Source organism: Anolis sagrei, chromosome 2 (assembly GCF_037176765.1).
Source record: "Anolis sagrei isolate rAnoSag1 chromosome 2, rAnoSag1.mat, whole genome shotgun sequence".
Taxonomy (NCBI): Eukaryota; Metazoa; Chordata; class Lepidosauria; order Squamata; family Dactyloidae; genus Anolis; species Anolis sagrei.
In genome coordinates, this window is record NC_090022.1 from 58,577,818 (window position 1) to 58,596,493 (window position 18,676).

Genomic DNA, 18,676 nt, shown 5'->3' on the forward strand with positions numbered 1-18,676 from the left:
GTTAACTCTTCTCTATGCTATACAACACTAAAAAAGTATATATTTTAGGCTGGAGTGACAATAAATGTCCCTGTTCTGACTTACATACAAATTCAACTTAAGAACAAACTTACAGAACCTATTTTGATTGTAACTTGGGGACTGCCTATGTGATGCTACTTCTTCCAGCCGCTATTTGGATACAGATGCCATTCCTGCTTCCCACTCCTTTCCTAAATCATCACAGTTTGAGTTCAGACATAACAGTAAACCATGGCTAATTAGAAATAGAACTGAATGTTTCCAGTCTCCTTTTAACCACATTGAAAGGAAGGAGCAAAGTATGTGGATCCGAGGCCTATTCATTTGAGCATTACATTTGATACAGATCAATGTTAAGTTTGTGCGCCTCAGAAAATAATACTTTCTTGAGAAAACAGGGATGCTGTATGTCCATCAGTTGGCTTCTCTTCTCATTTGTGAGATTAATTTAATCTAAAATGAAAGTTAATCACTTGATGGCTCTTTCTGTGTACGCACAAAAAGGCACTTCACGTACATTAGCTTTCATGTTTGAATTAAGTCTGACATTCACTTTGGTTGAAGTGCCTTTTAATTGGAGCGTCACCTTTTTCTGAACTTTGAAAAAGCCTTGCCTATTTTCCCTCAATTTTCAGTCTGTTATTTCATTCTTGAGAGGTGGGTCACATTTTAGCTTTGTGGTATCTCTCTGTGTTATTCTAATATTTCCCCAAAGGGCCAGGTGCTTTCTAGGTGTCACTGGGTGCTTCCTGACAGGCAGCTCCTCTTTGCCCTCCCTGCCTTTCCTCCATCTCTTACAATTACATTAATTGACTATAATTAATTATTTCTTAAATCTATTTCTTTGGATGGATAAAGAAAAGCCAGAGCTCAGACCTAATGAGTAGATTGCGTTTTCCCAGGAACTAAGGTTCAACTAAGATATGCTATGATTACAATTTATTTAGGGGCATCTTTCCTTCTCATGAAGTGTCAGGATTATGTTTTCATTCCCTTTGTAGTGGACATGGGTGTGAACTCAGTAAATGTTAGAGGAGAAAAATCATATATTTAAATGCTGGTTTATTATATTTTATTTAAGGGATGGAGAAGCTTTTTAAAAATGGGTTGTTCTAGATTTTTCGGGCTATAAGTCATGTTCTAGAAGCATTCTCTCCTGAAGTTTCACCTGCATCTATGGCAAGCATCCTCAGAGGTAGTGAGTTTTAAATTAACTGTACAATTTATGTAGATTAGACCAAGTCACATAATGCTTCCATGTCAATTTCTGTACACACTCACATGCTTTGCTTCATCAGGGAAAAGAAAATAAGTTTTGTGTAGAGGTTTTTCTTCAGAAATTTGAGGGATACTTCTAATATGAAACCCTATTCCTTACCTTGTTTTCACACGGGAGGCAAGACTTCTCTGGTGGGGTGATGGTTTCCCAGTGGGCTTCTTCAGTGTGTTAAGACAGCATCTGCCACTGAAAATGAGAACTTTTGTGAATCTTCTTTGCATGCCTACTGTATCTAGGTGTTTTTTCTACTTCCGAGAAATGGAAAAGTTAAAACTTAGTCTTAAAAGTTAAGACAGTAATGACAGTTCTTTTCCTGGCTGCGGAACAATCACTGTAAACCTTTGAAAGCTTGAAGCTGTCAGTTTTGCTTCTCTCCTTCCGACAGCAGTGGCAGCTTTTATTAAATTGTTCTTGTCAGCCCTTCATTTCTTGCTTCCAATGTACTGCTTTTGGCTCTTTCCTCTCAGTGCCATTGTAATGCTGAGTCCTCTTTTAGGATTAAGTCACAGAAATGCTTCATTTAACTTTATATATTCAAATTTAACGCATTGCGTGTCTTTTCCTACTGAAGTGTTAATAATGAGGAATATATAAATACAACAATGGCAAGTTGAGAGTTAAGAAAATGACCCAAAGACCTAATTTGTGAGAAGATGCAGTGGTAAGGTATTTATTTTAACAGAAATATTTCTAATCACTTCTTTACTTGAGGTCAGGCCCATAGCCAGGATTTTGATTCAGGGGAGGGGGGGGGTTGAATTTGATTGGGGGGGGGCTGAGTCTGAGTGAAAGAGGGTCTACCCTAGCAAACCTTTTGTATCATTACCCCATGCTTATGGGATATATTGAGTATGGTGATCAGATCATGATATGACTAAACATAACAGTTTAAATAATGCACCAATAAGGCCTTCTTGCAGCCCACCATGAGAATTTCAGGGGCGGTTGAAGCCCCCCAAGCCCCCCCTGGCTACATGCCTGCTTGAGGTTATGTATTCCAGAGGTTGTTTTATACTATTTCCACAGCATTAACTGTACATATGGTCTCCAACAATAATGTAGGTCACTAAATTATTTTCTGCCAGAGGGAAAGAACTTCAGTTGTAAGGAGGTCATAAAACTGACCGCTACATTTTGTGCCATATTTTGTTCCAAAGAGTTCTTCTCATTCTGTGGCCTGCTGTGAGCCCATGTGGCTGTGATCCTAACCCTTCCCTTGACTGCTTGTCCTCAGGACACCGCTAGACTAATTATCCCAGCAGGTATTGGCTTGGTGCTAGATCATACTTCCGCATGATGTGGCTTATTTTTATAGCAGCTATTAATTTGTAGCATCCGCCACTGGGCATGGCTTTAGTGTTTATAGCAGAGAGAGTCTGTAGCAGCATGGCCACAATTCTTTACACTTTCATAGAATAATAAAGGTGGAAAGGGCCCATCAGGCTTTGAGTCCAACCTCTTGCATTGTCTGCAAGTACTGCCACCTTTAAAAGGTAGTGGATTCTGACATGGTGTTTTTCTGTACTGTGTGATAGGATGCCATAATCACTGGCACAATAGTTCCAACCATACTGGGGGAAGTTTAATCCCCTGGACCCTTTTTCTGTTGGTTTCCAATGGATAGAAATTACCTGTAAATGAGAATGCGGAGAAGATCTAATTGGTTCATCTTTAAGTTAAATTATGAGGGGTCATATATCCATATTTACTCCAAATTGTAAAAGAAACCAGAAATCATTCTCAGCCTTGAGCCACACTTTTAGAAGCTCCACCACCTCCTGTTCTTCAACAGTCCAGCTGTGAAGCAGTGACTAATCACAGTAGTTTTATGACAGTGCCTGTGACACCTCCTCAAAATCCCACAAGTTCCCATTAACACAAATAGGTTGTGGATTCCTTACACATTTTACTAGGGAGATGTAACTTTCCTGTAACCATTACTTGAGCAGGAATTCTCTGATACCTAATGCCTATATAACAATTACTAACCTTGCTACAAAAACCTCATTAAGGCAGTTGGGAGAGACAAAGCTTCTCTGAGGGACTTTCCAGACAGGCTCAATATCCCAAGATCTGATCCCAGGTTTTCTGCTTTAAACTTTATGAGTCCACACTGCTAGATAATCTGGGATAAACAGAAAACCTGGGATCAAATCCTGGGACATAGGGCCTGACTGGAAGGGCCCTGGCTTTCCTTGGATTGGTTTGGGGTATTTTGCTTAAGTAAACAAGATGGAGAGAAAATTACGATGGCTCTGGTTATGAAAACTACCCTCTCACTGTATTTTTGTTGCTTTAACATTGAGAATTATTTCCTTAGGTTTAACAGGATTTTTTTTCTTTTCCAGAGTGGGATCTCCTTAGAGATACATACCTTGCAATTACATTTCCAAATAAATCCCATGTTTACCTTTTTAATGTGTAATTACAAAACAAAGTATGCCAAATTGTTGGTGACTTTTTTTCCAAATGTTAGCCTTAACTGTGGTATCCAAGTTGTTGAACCCTGACTCAGGTTCAGCACTTTGGATAGCTCTTTTTAAAAAAAACACAGAGGAGATTTTCTGTTTTATTGTTACAGGACTCATCCTTGAGCTAAATGCAAGGTGACCTGGTGATGAAGGCCACATGCCATAACAAAGAGATGCCTTTTGTCAATATGTGCTAAACATATTGTTCAGTTTGATTCTTAGACAAGATGAGAGAGACAAAGAAGAGGGTAAACACCACCCTTTTCTCCCTACTGTTTCTTGAAACAGTGTTCTGTGTGATGAGAACTAGCAGATTGCTTTGAGGAAAGTCCAGTGGCAGCAAGTATTCTTCTTTTTTAAAAATAAAAATAAAACTGGTTTAGGCTGTCTTCCTTATACGGTTGCTGATGGATAAACGGCAGTGGACACAGTGAAACAACTTCCATGTAAATATATTACTATTTTTGTGTGAACATTACCTATAAAAGCTACAAGAAATGTGTAAATATATTCATAAATTACTTATGCTAGAGCCCTTTGGGAACTTTACCAGTTCAGAATGCATCTGAATGAGAAGTATAAAATCAGTGGGAGTGATGTGCCTTTTCACTATTATTTATTCAATTAATATATTTCTTCAGCACTGGACAACACTACCATCTTTCCTTTGCAACCTATAACATATACACAGTTCAATAAATTCTTAGAGTCAGAATATGTATTATACAATAATATTAAAATAAGTACAGGAAAGCTTAGAGAAGACAATGATGCTGGGGAAAATAGAAGGAAAAAGAAAGAGGAGCCAACCAAGGGCAAGATGGATGGTATCCTTGAAGTGACTGGCTTGACTCTGAAGGAGTTGGGGGTGGCCATGGCTGACAGGGAGCTCTGGCATGGGCTGGTCCATGAGGTCACAAAAAGTCAGAAGCAACTGAACGAATAAACAACAAACTGCCAAGTACATTAGAGTTGTTGCAAGGGACTCCCCCTGCTTGAGGTGTGGAAAGCTTTTCCTTTCATATGATCTGAAAAATCCCATATTTTGGAGATTGGGTCCTTCATAAAGACAGAAATGTGTGCATTATGTAATTTATTCATGTAGAAAAGACATTAAGACATACAAGGTTAGGTTAACCTTTTTAATTATTTCAATTGCTATTTAGATAGAACCAAACTTTTTATTAACTATTATAAATATTCATGTTTATAACCTCATGTACAAGTCAAGAGTAGGCTTTAAGGCTTCTTATAGATTTTCCTAGGATATGCTAAGCTCTCTCCTTTCACCACTCTATGAGAGAAGGGAATGGGTCCTTTTTGATAGGAGCTAAGGTACACTACTTACGTCGACCTGTGGATAGGCGGACCAATGTTTTTAAGGCAATTTTTGACTAAAATTTATAAACTTATACACTTCTTGATTGTCAACCCTCCGTGTCATACATTGCAACTGTCTTCTATTGCAAAACTAAAGTACAGTCTAAAACAAATCCATCCCACCTAAGATGTATGAATAGTAAATTTCTGTATTAATTTGCTAACTTTCTATGTAAAGGAAATGTTTTATTTAGTGGAACATTCAATCTTTCAATCAACACCTGTATTTACTCTGAAGAGTCTGTACCATTTCAGTGTTAGTCTCTTTTGAAGATTGAAAACATCAAACTAGCTATTAATGCACATGATTTATGAACCATGGGTTGGTATCAAGAGGTACATTTTGATTTCATAAGTTCTATTCTGCTCATGTCAAGGCTACCTATACATTGCCCATGGGTGTATCCCTCAAGATATTTTTTGGACTCTGCTCCCATAATCCCTCAAGATTGATTCTGCTAGACAGGCATGCTTGGGTTTGTATCTCAAAAATATCTGGAAGTCCACAGTTACTTACAATATGGCTAGAATTTTTTAAAAGGATGTTCTTCATTGCCTCTGTGGCTCACATAAATGGGTTCTGTGTCTATGCAGTGCATCTTCCAGAAACTCCATCCATGGAGCTGAGAGTTTAGGCACAAAGTATGGGTATGAGGTGCCCAAGGATGAATGGGGCTTCTGCCAAAAACTCTTATGTAATAGCTGTAGAATTTTCCAAACAACACATTGTGCAGATGCAGATAAACCATTTATGTGAGTTCACAGATGGCCACTTGAAGAACCACAGTTACAGGTATGCAACCTATCCTCCTACAAGAACTGCTGTTACAATAGTCTGTGCATTTTTCCCCTGGGACTTGCATGAGCTTTAGCAGAACAGTGCCTCAGGTTATTTTTGGTTTCGTCACAGTTCCTTGGATTTGTTCCAAGTTCCTCATCCGCTACACACCAGTGTATAATTTTTATTGCTTGAGATGTGTATGTATGCATGTGACTGTGTGTGTGCGCGCACAAATTCTGTAGAATTGTAATTGTATTGTTCAATACAATGTTTTCTTTTTCTGTTGATGTACTTTATGTTAAATTTAGTTCTTTCTGTTGAATATCCTTTGCTTGCACCTAAACGTTCTGTTGATTTTGCTTCATTTTTTTCATTTCCAATGCTGTTCAGTTTTGGGATGCCAGGAAAACAAAGGTTTGTTCATTCTTTGCAGTCAATTTGTTTGAAAAATGCAGTATTGCTTAATGTGTGACCCTTTATGTGCCTGTCCTGTTTACTAAAGTAGCTCATAGTTTCATTAGCAGTCTCATTTAACCGTTTAATTCCCTTACTTTCATGCAGAGTGATTAGCACTCATAATCTATGCAGTAAAAAGATTCAGAAATCATATCTAAGAGTATGCTCCCTAATCTCCCCCCCCTCCCCCAATAATCAGGCTTGTTACATAAAGTGTTTGCTTGTGGAAGTGTCACTCCTTTGACATCTACATTTTCTTAATGCTGTTCTTTTCACTTCGCCTTAGGTTTTATTGTTCACTGTTATTGGTACCTGTAATTGGCCCTGTCTGTGTGTGCTTACATTCATCTCCTCCATGGTTTCTAACAGCAACTGAATAACATCACTTGCACATTTAGACATTCACCACTAATTTTATTAACAATTGTCCCATTGAGTTTTTGTAGACCAGTTGAATTCAGACTTTTCTTTTATGTTGCAGCATCTTCAGCTAACTATCCAGGCACTGCAAGATGAGCTAAGGACTCAGAGAGACCTCAACCACCTTCTCCAACAAGAAAGTGGAAACAGAGGTGCTGAACACTTCACCATCGAACTTACTGAAGAGAATTTCCGAAGGCTTCAAGCTGAACATGACAGGCAGGCAAAAGAGTTATTTCTCTTGAGAAAAACCTTGGAAGAAATGGAGCTGAGAATTGAAACTCAGAAGCAGACGCTAAATGCCAGGGATGAATCCATCAAAAAGCTTTTAGAGATGTTACAGAGCAAAGGGTTGCCATCCAAAGGAATGGAGGATGACAATGAACGAACTCGAAGGATGGCTGAGGCCGAATCTCAGGTTAATCATTTAGAAGTGATTTTAGACCAGAAGGAGAAGGAAAACATACATCTGAGAGAGGTAAGCAAAGCATGTTTGTTTGTAAAGAATATTCAGTAAGGCTTTTTGTGACAATTTGAAAATAAATGGAAACAGAACGTAGTTAACCTTGCTTTTTTGATGTGTTTTACCAACGATTATTGTTCAGTCAAATAATGATTGTACATTATAGATTTGAAAATACATTTTCATTGTCTGGTATTGCTTTCTTTAATTTCTTGCTTGCAGTTCTGTAGAAGTTAACACTGCTTTATCAATACTAGTTAATGGATTGCTAATCATCCTCATTTTAAAAAATCATCATATAATGGTGATCTCACTCACCACTGTGTCATGTCTGTACCCAAAACTGGCTTTAGAAGTCCGAGTTTTCAGGCACCATGAAGAACCACAATGGGGAGGAGAAGAGAAATATATTCTGCCAGTGTAATGTTGGATTTAGCTGACAGTGTAGGTAGTAACAATTTAGGTAGTAACAATTGTACTAATTTAAGGGTTTCAGCTGTGATTTTGTTTGTTCCTGTGTTGTTCCTCCTTTGCCACAGTTTTCTCACAGTACGATGCTGTTTCGAACCCAACAGGGAAGATTCAAAGAGGCAAGAGGCAGAGTTGTACGCTGGTCTCAGTTTAGGTCAGCTATTGAGTGAGGAAGGCAAACACTGAGTATAGGTCTCTCATTCTCAATACCCATGGGATTTTAGCCAGGAAAAAGTATCTTGCATATTTAATTCCATCAGCTGGACTAGGTAAGGCAAACAAAGACTGTACACAGCAATCAGGAAGAAAGTTGCTTGGTTGATTTTCAATAAGAACATTCCACAGAACATAATTTTCTTCATATATCGAACAGAAAGAACTTGAGCATTTAAAAACCCAGAAAACCCCAAGAGTATGAGAAAGCAACAGTGATCAATTTGTCTGTGATTAGGTTCTACTGTTGTTTCTATGCTGCCTCAAACTTTGGTTGTAGAGAAAAGGTGGGATATAATTAAAGTTGATGATTATGATATAAATTGAGTTTTTATTCAGGTTCCATGGATGCTTCCACATCCATCCGGCTCCTGTCTGGATCAGGACACTTCAATATAGTAGTCTCAGAGGTGACATGCAAGGTTGCTCTAAATGTCATCCATGCAAACTTTCACTTTGAAATGGATACAGAATGATGGAGCATATGAAAAAGTGCTGTACTGTTGCAAATAGTTTCATAAGTGGTTGAAACTTTAGTATGAATAATGAAGTAGAGACTATTTTTGTGTGTAAAAAATGAGAAATGAGACAAATTATGTAACTACCCAACTTTAACTCTTGGTTATTAAAAGATAATGAAGCGTTGAATATCTGTTTTTAGCAGGAAGAGCTCATGGAAATATCATCAGGGTTGATAGTAAAGAAAACACCCCCCTCCCCCGATGAATTATTTCTTCTTTTTTAAGAGTTGCTAATATTGAAAATAGCTTTCAGGCTATGATGATAAATTATGAAGCTAATCTAAAATTTCACTCACATTGAGCCATGCTGACATTGCCTACACGCCTTTACTTTCCTGGCCTGTGTTTGTTCAGAGTATGCTCATATGTAGTCTGACCACTTATGCATCATTAAAAAGGCATGCAATTCTTAGATTGGAAAGTTGTTTTTAAGAAGAATAAATGCAATGGACATGCTGAAGCCATCCTTAACTATGACAAATGGTGGAATTCAGAGCACCGTTCTACCTCTCCTCAGTCATTGTATTTATTCCACTGAAAAATCTTCCCAAACTCTGAGGAAAAAATACACATGTTAAGTACAAATCTATATTTGAAATGCACGGTGTCTTGTCATGGTGGAGAAGACAGTGCCTACATTACCTATATGAAAAAAAAAACACGTGTTAAATACAAATGTGGATTTGAAATGCAGGGTATCCCGCCATGGTGGAGAAGACTGTGCCTACATTATCTGTATGTTTGCTCAGTCTGCTGTTCTAACCTTTGACACACAATTTCATACCCCTTATCTGCTCTTCATCTATGATAGCTTTAGAACACACTTGGATTGTCCTTTAGAACACACTTGGATTGTCCTCAGCCCTTGGGGGCTGAGAATTGCGGTATATAAGCGCAGTAAATAAATAAATAAATAAATAAATAAATAAATAAATTGTCCTTGAAACAGAAGATTTCTTTCCAACAGAGGATAGCTCTTGATCAGCAAATTGCTTCCCTTTTCACATTTTGCATTATTTAGGTCTTTATTTTAGCCTTGTTTGGCACAGACATATGAAAATGATATCCAATGTTTTGAAACAAGTCTTCCTGGAATTGATCCCTGCCTTTTCTCTTTTCACAAGAGCCATTTGGAGACTAACACTTCCATGTAATGTGCAAACGCTTCTTTCTAAAAGTGACACCAAAATTTTCATTTTTCTAGAAGCTAGTTAGCATGAGAAAACACTTGCTTTGGTGTACCTTTTAGGAATCTATATTTGGTTTGCTTGAGAGATGCTTCCCAAAATGTATTATTGCTTCTACACAATTTTCTGCCTGTCCCAGGAATCCTTTGTAACTAAAATGTAGAATAAGAAATATTGCAATCAAATATCAATTGAGGAAAGTACTTTACAACTGCACCTGGGTAAAATTGTTGTCATTTTCATAACATAGCTAAAATTAACAATGATTGATCAAAATGAATTGCATCAGAAACATTTTGATAATCTGAAAGAAATGTATAAATTTGCATTCTTTGATGTATGGATTGCCACATTTCGTTACAGAAGAAAGTAGCAAATTGAAGGGGATTCTTATGCTTGTAATATAGATTTTCATAAAAAGAACACTTTTCATATTCTTACACTTGATTTTCACTATCTGTAAACTGAAAACATGTCTATTTCATGCAGTCATGATATTTTGATTCAATTTCCTCCCCTTCTCATTTTCTCAGACAGTTATGGCATGGCAGAGTAATGGCTTCCATTTGCATCTACAGGTTGTTTTTTTTTTTTTGTAAAATGTAAATTCAGACACAGAAGATCTTCTTTCCTTGCTGAACAGCAAATTTTGTTCTCACACACTGCATTACAAACCATTTTAAAATGGTCAGAATGGGATACAGAAATTATCCATATTACAGTAGAGTAGTGATAATACAGTTCCAAATATGTAACCTTCCTTACACGTGTGCCATTTCTTGTTTGAACATGAACATAATGGTAGAACTGTAGCTTTCATGAAAAATCCACATTCTGGGCAGATTCAGAAACAGCCTTTTAAGGCTTTGACCTTTTCATACTTATGGAAAATGTATATAATTCAATAGCAGCAATTCCTTCTCACCTTATTCCTCCTCTGCTTTGGTTTTGGTGTTAAACGTAGTGGAGATGTATTTTATAAAGAGTGTGTTCTGTTCTCAGATCTTTCCCCATGGCCCAAATAATATGTGGATTAAGACATTAATTAGCTCAGATTTACAGAATGAAAATGGCATTCTTTATTTGATAACAATTTGTCTTCTCAATTACATGTCCCATTTAATTTTCTCAAATATAGAAACATTACTCTTATTTTACAGTGTTTGAAAGACAGCTTATTAAAAAAGTGGAATCATAACAAATGTCTCCATGTGAGAATTTTGCCCCCTGCTCGCCCTTATGGGATGATGGCAGCCAATTTTAATAAAGGTTTAATTTTAATAAAGGTATACTTCTCTGCAGAGGAGAAGTTTGATAGGAGCTACCAGGGAGGAAGGGGATCCAAAAGATAAGATGGCCTCTAACTTGTTACTCAGACTTTTTTTTAAAGTGCATTAAATTACTTCCGGGATACTCTCTGGCCCCAGTGTTTTTCAGGGGATAAAAATGCACCGTATCTATAGCAATGTTTGTAGAGGTAGAAGGAACATTACTTCATAACATCCAAATACCCTGAGCTAAGAAATACATCTTCACATGAGGTGGAGTGTTTGTTTGGGTGACCTTAACAAAAACACGACCCCCCCAAAGCCAACATACCTCTGTGTTTTTCGAACTGAAAGCAAATAAAGAAATGTGTAAAATATTAAAACAAGAAGAGGATAAACAGGACAAAAACCTCTAGATTAGGAACTGGACAATAAACCTCAAAAGGCAAGATTGTGGGACGTATTTCCTATGCCAACAAAAAAATTCTGCTAAGGGGAGTATAATTGGCCGAAAGACCATCTCTGCCAGCCACCATATAAACGACCAGAACATGTCACTCAGACTCCTTCTGCACTGCCATATAGTCCAGATTATTAAAGCAGATAAACTATATTATCTGCTTTGAACTGGATTATTGATTCTAAACTGCCACATAGTCCAGTTCAAAGCAGATAATCTGGATTGTATATGGCAGTGTGGAGGGTGCCTTAAATGTTGCAATGGCTTTTGCAAGCAAACATATGCCTCCCATTTTTTGAGGGGCTAGTCTTGTTTAATGCACTGAACATATTATCCCCCCCTCTAACTCCTTCTGTCTTGCGTTATGGATTAAACAGAAAAGAATGCTTTCTCTAAGGACAGGTTCCAAGATTGTAAAACTGGTCTTTGTTTGTACCCTTCTTTGACCTGTAGAATCTGTAAACTATGCCTCTAGCTTCTCAAGTGACAGACTGTCTGTGAACATCTGTACCAAGTCCTTCTATCTGTGCCTCTCCTGAGATTCATATATATGCCAGTCCTGAGATTAATATCTCTGCGTAATTCCTCCTGGAGAGAATCAAGTGAACATGTTTTTGCTGCCCTCCAACATTTGAGTAGGGAGCTTGTCCCTCCACCCCATTCCACCCCTGAGACTTATGATCCCATTGGATCCCATTCATAGGATTTTCTAAGCCAAGAGATACTCAGAGATATTTTTGCCAGTTCCTTGTTTAATTTGTGTGTATGTGTGTGTGTGTGTGTATGTTGTGTGTGAATCCTGCAACAAAATGTGACTGCAGTTCTAAAATTTCTCTTTGGCTCATTTGAGACCGCGTTATAATAAAATTCGTTATGGATAATTTTGTTCTTCTGCTTCTCTTTCAAAACAAAGCAACACAGCAACACCAGCAACACCATCACCACTTCAGAGTTAATGTCACGATAGCACTGTGGGGTAGATAGGAATGAGTGATAATGCCTTTCTCAAGGCCACCCAGTAAGTTTCATAGCTACATGTGAATGTCATCTTTGGTTTTACTCATCCAAACCCAGCTGATTAAATGGTTTAAATACCAACCACAGAGTATGTGTTCCTATTCCAAAACATAGGATGTTTACATTTTTTCTTTAAATTTCATTGTCATATCTCTGTTCTTTTTAAAATTGTCCATAAGTCTAGCAGAACCATTTTTATCACATGCAAATCTAACACAGATGTTTGGTATTATTCTTTCTTAAACATAGTGACCACACATGATTCACCCTAAGTACCATTAAGTATTTTTTTATTATTGCTATTAAAACCTTGCCTTCGGCAAAGTCCCACTAAATCGCCAGTAAAGTCTAATGTTAAAATTCCAGCAAGTACTTTATATATACACATACTCTCACACAGTGACTCTGTATATATTCTTGCATATTTAATAGGTTTTCACCAAAATCATCTTCTGATGTCATCATTGTGTGCACTTTTCATCCCGGCCTTGTCTGATACTTATTATGTTAAAATGTAAACACAGAGCTGAGGTGTTCTTGTATGTAATGATATATGTAAATTTACCTATGCACAGCCTCTCTTCAAATGTGGTAAATATAAAACATAAAAATCCTAGCTCCTGTCTTTGAAAATAAACAGCCTCAATGATGAAGGCTGATAATAGGACTTGAATTGCTGGTGTGAGTTATTTATTGCACAGTTTTTAGGAGCAAAGAGCTAAGTTCTTTCTTATATAGAACAGATGCTTTGCAGACATTTTGTGTTTACTGTAAATGCCGTTCACTGGAGCCAGTAGTAATTTACTAAGTGTTTTATCCACACCAAGCATTTCTTTCCCCTTCTGCTTTGAATATATGTATGTATGTATGTATGTATGCATGCATGTATGTATATATGTAAGAACAACTCTAGTTACAATCCTTTTATTTGGCTCATTAGTATTTCTTGTCTTTTTTTTAGAAGGGGGTAATTCACAATAGTCAATTAATCAGCAGTGTATGCATGGTGATTCTTTTAATATATATAAATGCATAACACATATACACACATGGAAAGCAAATGAGTGCCTTCTTGCCAAATCTCTAAATGTGAGAGTTTTAAAATAATATATTTGCTATAAATACCTTTCTATTAAAAATGCTGCCCATAAGGCAATATTAAAAACTCCCTGTGTGCTTCAGAATACCATATTTTGAAGTGAAGTGTGGGTGTGGAGGAGGATTTTTTGGCAAGTGCTATAGACAGAAAAAAAATAGATTTATTCCAATCATACTCTAGAGAACAGTAATTATGTTCAAGGTTGGATCAAGACATTCCCCCAGGTCAATACAGAGTACAAAGCCTGGCCAAATTATTTTAGCATTTAAGACGAGAGAATTCCACAAGGCCTTTCCCCTACTTCCGAAAATATTCTGGTGCCTCATTTAGGAGGAAATTTTCTTTGCATACACAGAAATATCTCCCCCTCTGCTCCGCCTCGGTGTATGGGTTTTAAACCTGATAAACTTACTGCTGCCGCACCAAAATAGTTGCAAAGTGCACAATGTTGCGCGTGTGTACTGTTGTGTCGATATAAGTACAATATTAGTCTCTATACTATCAATGCTTTTATTCAGTTAGTTAATAAGGAAGATGTTTTAAAATGCTTTAGCAAGGAGTCAAATTGGATGAATTTTGGAGTTCTCTAGTTCAGTATGTTGCCACAAATAATGGATTTTACAGCACGTTTGGGTTTTTTTCCCCAACGGAACTTCAATGTTAATCTGTATAATAGTATCCCATAAATGATATGTTGGATCAGGGCATGGCTCTCAGGTATTGGAATTTCTTGGTGTTTTTGAAATGGAAGTCATTGAATGCAAAAGTGCATTTTAATCTAGAATTTGCTAACATTTTGAGAAGGCCATGTGGTTCAAAGACTCTGATATTTTCGACTGTGGTTTTCAGAACTAGACTGCCTGCACCAGGAGAAGGCACAGGGCATTTAAAAAAAAATCAGTTTTCCATGTGAGCCCTTCTCCAGCTCCTCTTCCTATCTGAAAAAGATAAAGATTGCATTATAAAATAATTCCCTGGATACTCAGAAGTAACATGCAATGAGTAATTAACAGTACATTTAACCTGTGCATGTTGACTCATATATAGGTGCTTGAGGGCCCTTCCAGACACACCAATACCCTAGGATCTGATCCCAGGTTTTCAGTTTATCTGAGATAATCTGGCAGTGGAGACTCCTATAATCAGGTCTAAAGCAGGAAAACTTGGATCAGATCCTGGGATATAGGATGTGACTGGAAGGGCCCTGAGTTCAGTGGGATTTACTGTTACTTACGTTTGTAAGTTACCACTGTTGTATAGTGGTTAGGTGTTAGACTAGGACTCTGGAGTATTTTAGTACTATGGTTATATTTTAACTATGTTGTGCCTCACCTTGAGCCATAAGAAGGAGTGGGTAGTAAATACACTTGTTGTTGTTGTTGTTGTTTTTGTCATGATGATGATGATGCCACAGAAACCCAGTGGATGCCCTTTCCTCAGCCTCAGGGGAAAGCAATGGCAACTCTTCTCTGCTCAAGTCTTGCTAAGAAAACCCCATGAAACCTTTGCCTTACATTTGAAATAACTTGAAAGTCTGCAACTCTACACTTGCGTTGGATTACAGCCTTTATCTGACTTTTTTGGTGGGTTTTGTGGGCTGGTGCAACAGCTAGGTCAGGTATGGGCAAACCCAGGTCCGGGGACCAAATGCAGCCCCTTGATTTCTTTTCTCAGGCTCTCCTCTATCTCACCATCCTATCCTTCCTTGCATCTCTCTTTCCTTTCCCCTCCCTCCCTCCTTTCCACCCTTTCGTCCTTCCTTCCTTTCCTTTCTGCTTTCCTTCCCTCTCTCTTTCTCCTTCCTTCCTTCCTTCCTTCCTTCCTTCCTTCCTTCCTTCCTTCCTTCCTTCCTTCCTTCCGTTTTGTCTTTCCTCCCTTCTCTCTTTCCTCCCTCCTCCCTTCCCTCCCTGCTTCAATTCCCTTCCACCCCATTCATTCTTCTATACTTCTCTTCCTTCCTTTCTTTTTCCCCCCTCCTTCCTCCTTCTCCTTTCCTCCTGGGATATGTTTAGCTGAGAGAAGAGAAGGTAGAGAGGGAACATGAGAACCATTTTTCAAGCGTTTAATGGTGTCCAATTGAGGAGGGGGGGGGGAACTGACTTTCTGCTGCTCTAGAGACCAGGATACAAGGGAGCAATGGGTTCAAATGCCAGGGAAAGAGATTCAACTGAAAAGATTAGGAAGAACTTCCCGGAGAGTGGCATAGGCTACCTGGGAGTATGGTGGAGTCTCCTTCTCTGGAAGCATTTCCACAGAGGCTGTCTAGCGGGAGTGCTTTGGTTGTGCCTTCTTGTATGGCAGAGGTTGGACTGGATGGACCTTGGGGGTCTCTTCCAACTCTAGGATTCTAGGATTCTATATCTGGAGTAGGCAATATGGGGTCTCATGGATACATTTTTTCTCTCTAGTCCACCATCTTTTCCTGACCAAGGCTAACCCTTTTGACATTTCCCATCTTTCCTTCACTTTCTGCATCCGAAAGAGAAGAAGAAGAGGAGGAAAGGGCAGGGAGGGGACTTGAGGAGAACCCTCTCCCTCCTGGCCCGCCCACCCTGCTCTGGCCCACCACGCGGCCTCTAAGTTAGAAAGCTTGCCCATGCCTGAGCTAGGTGAAACTATTTTTCTTCACTTTGGCTTGGTCAGCGCAATCTTTGGTGAATCTCTGCTAGATGGCTTCTAAGACATTCTAAGATACAGTCTTTTGTGCAGTGTGTTTGTTTTGTTTTATCCTATAGTTTTAAACATTTTCTTTGCTTGTACAAGGTTATGGGAATGCACCTACAAATGTTTAAATAAAATAAATAATGTGACTTATCGTGGAGATTGTGCCTTCCTTTGTAAATACACAATTTGCTAAATATGCTGTTTCTGTTTCTCTTTAGCCCTTCAAGTACTTAACTCTTTCAGTGCTAACAGCCAGTTTGGGAACACACACATAACAGAATAGTATATTTTATTAATAGAAATATAAGCTATGATGCAATCTTTCCTAGAGGGTGCTGTTTTAACATGCTAAATGTAGGTATGGAGGAAAAGTTAATGAGCAAGATGAAAAAGTAGAGAGAACAATGAGAAATAGGATGGCCTCAGTTATTTCCTGCCTCTCCATTTCTTTTTGCCTCTTGTTCCTGATGGCACCCTGTGTGTATGCAGCCATTCAGACTCGCCTGCCTGCACAACCCTTGCACACCAGAAGGACAAAAGAGCCCTTGAGCAATAGTTTGAGTCACAGGATTTGCCCAGGGAAAGTGTGCATCATGAGGCATATTTGGTTGAGCAGGAATAGGGAGGAAGGAACAGCTGTTGTTCTAGCTTGAGTTATTGCATGATTCCCCTTTAAGAGGGAAGCCCCAAAAGCTTGAGTGTCAGCAGTCCTTGTGGGAGGAAATGTTCTAACAGTTTTGGAGCAGAAGCTGGGAAGTGCAGTTGGAATCTTCATTACAAGCAGAGAGCATCATCATTGGCTCTCCAATTACTGTTGGACCTCAATTCCCAGCAGTTCAGGCCAGCAGAGTTAATGGTGAGAAGTACTGGAGTTTGCACTCCAGTACCTACTGGAGGATTATGCTTTGTCCACTCCTGCAAGCTTTATGTTTCTCTGAAGTCAGTCTGTGTCTGTGTGTTCCATGATGATTTAACAAGGCAAATGGAAAACATATTTGAATCAAAAAATGAACTTGTGGACTTGTGGGTAACTGCCTCTCCCGCCCTCCCCCAACCTGTATAGGCTTCTTCCTTGTTGCTGCTAACATTGCCTTCTGTCTTTATTTTTCTGGGATCAAATGATAAGCGAGAACAAGGTCTGTGGGGATCACTGTTCTTTCCATTCTATCCCATATGTTTGTTCACTAAACAGTGGCAATGGCAATGGGAAATTGCAGCAACAAGCAGGAGGAAACCTCACAGAGCCAAGCTATTCCAGGATTTGATGTCCATTGACTGGACATCAATAAGGAACCAGCAATGAGACGTACCCACCAAGTATGCTATTTGTATTTCATAACTCTCTCTTTATTAAGCCAGGCTGCTATCAGGCTTCCAACATTCACAGGGCCTGTGTGCTCTGCATAAAACCCACGGCAGCTTGGAATACTACAGATTGGTTTTTTCAACATATGAAACATAAGGTCTCTGTAATTTATGATCTCTGTAACTTCATGCAATATCGCAGTTCACCACATAATAGTCGCTGCAGCATAATCATCACACTCTTTTTCATTTGCTCCAAAAATTGGCTTCAAACCTTTCTTTATGTAATTGCCACACAGCCTTTTGGGGCTCAGATCCCCCCTTCTTTCTCCAAAGAAAGGCAGTTGTTTTTTAAAAAGCAGAAACAGGAGGCTTCAAAGGCAGATGTTTTTCATTGTGCAATAGTCTCACCAACTTTTTTTGGTTAAAAAGAGATAAAAGTGCAACTATTATGTGATAAAATGCAGTATACAATGCAGATATAGTAAATGCATTGGCTGTGATGCTAATTCACATGCTGCATGCCCACCCTCCATATTCTCTTCCTCATTAGCTATGATCAGCTACCCGAATAAGTACTGTGAATGATGATCAGTAGTAATTTCAGTTTGTGTTATGGAAACATTGTGCATCTCTAATCATGTATGTTGTTCAAACTCAAATTTCCTATTATTTCACAGTTGAAAACCAGGATTCATGTGTCCAAATCACATCAGAAAGTGGTCAAAAGGGTGCAGGCAGACAAGATGCCAAGAGTAATTAAGAGTTCTATTTTAAGCAGGGAAATCCTGGTATTTATATAATGGGTTTAGGAAACTCCAAACACTGTCCTCTCATCTCTGGCAGCATTGTTAATTCAGTGAAAACTACTGTTGCATTTTGAATTTAGTTTGCGGCAATTGAAGCAAGCCAAATATAAAGAAATAAAATGGGTGGAAGAGAGATTAAAAAGGACATTTTGAAAACACCTAAGATCATTGGACAGCTGAGGATCAACTGAGTGTATCCCTGCTGAACCAGGACAATTGGAGGGTATGCATTTTTTTAATAAATTCAGGGGTTTTCTTGCACAGTTATAAGTCTGTAAACGTATGAGAAAGTATATGTTTAGATTTGCTTTCTCCCTTCATGTGCATTTAAAAAAAAAGATAGTTATGCTTTTCTTGCCTGCTTTAGGAATTCAAGCTTTTTTTTTTTTTT

General features: G+C 38.4%; 1 protein-coding gene across 18 annotated transcripts in view; it reads left to right on the forward strand.

The window, feature by feature from the left end:
• Positions 1-18,676, forward strand: part of ERC2 (ELKS/RAB6-interacting/CAST family member 2) — a 691,106-nt gene that overhangs the window by 125,780 nt on the left and 546,650 nt on the right. For 11 of the 18 annotated variants that reach the window (XM_067463537.1, XM_067463536.1, XM_067463539.1 and 8 more), the window contains 2 exons: positions 6,323-6,346; positions 6,870-7,286. The exons of 1 other annotated variant lie outside the window; for it this stretch is intronic. In XM_067463537.1, coding sequence (XP_067319638.1) covers positions 6,323-6,346; positions 6,870-7,286 — 441 coding nt within the window. The remainder of the gene's footprint in view (positions 1-6,322; positions 6,347-6,869; positions 7,287-18,676) is intronic. 6 more of the 18 variants (XM_067463540.1, XM_067463544.1, XM_060766074.2 and 3 more) reach the window with 1 other exon arrangement.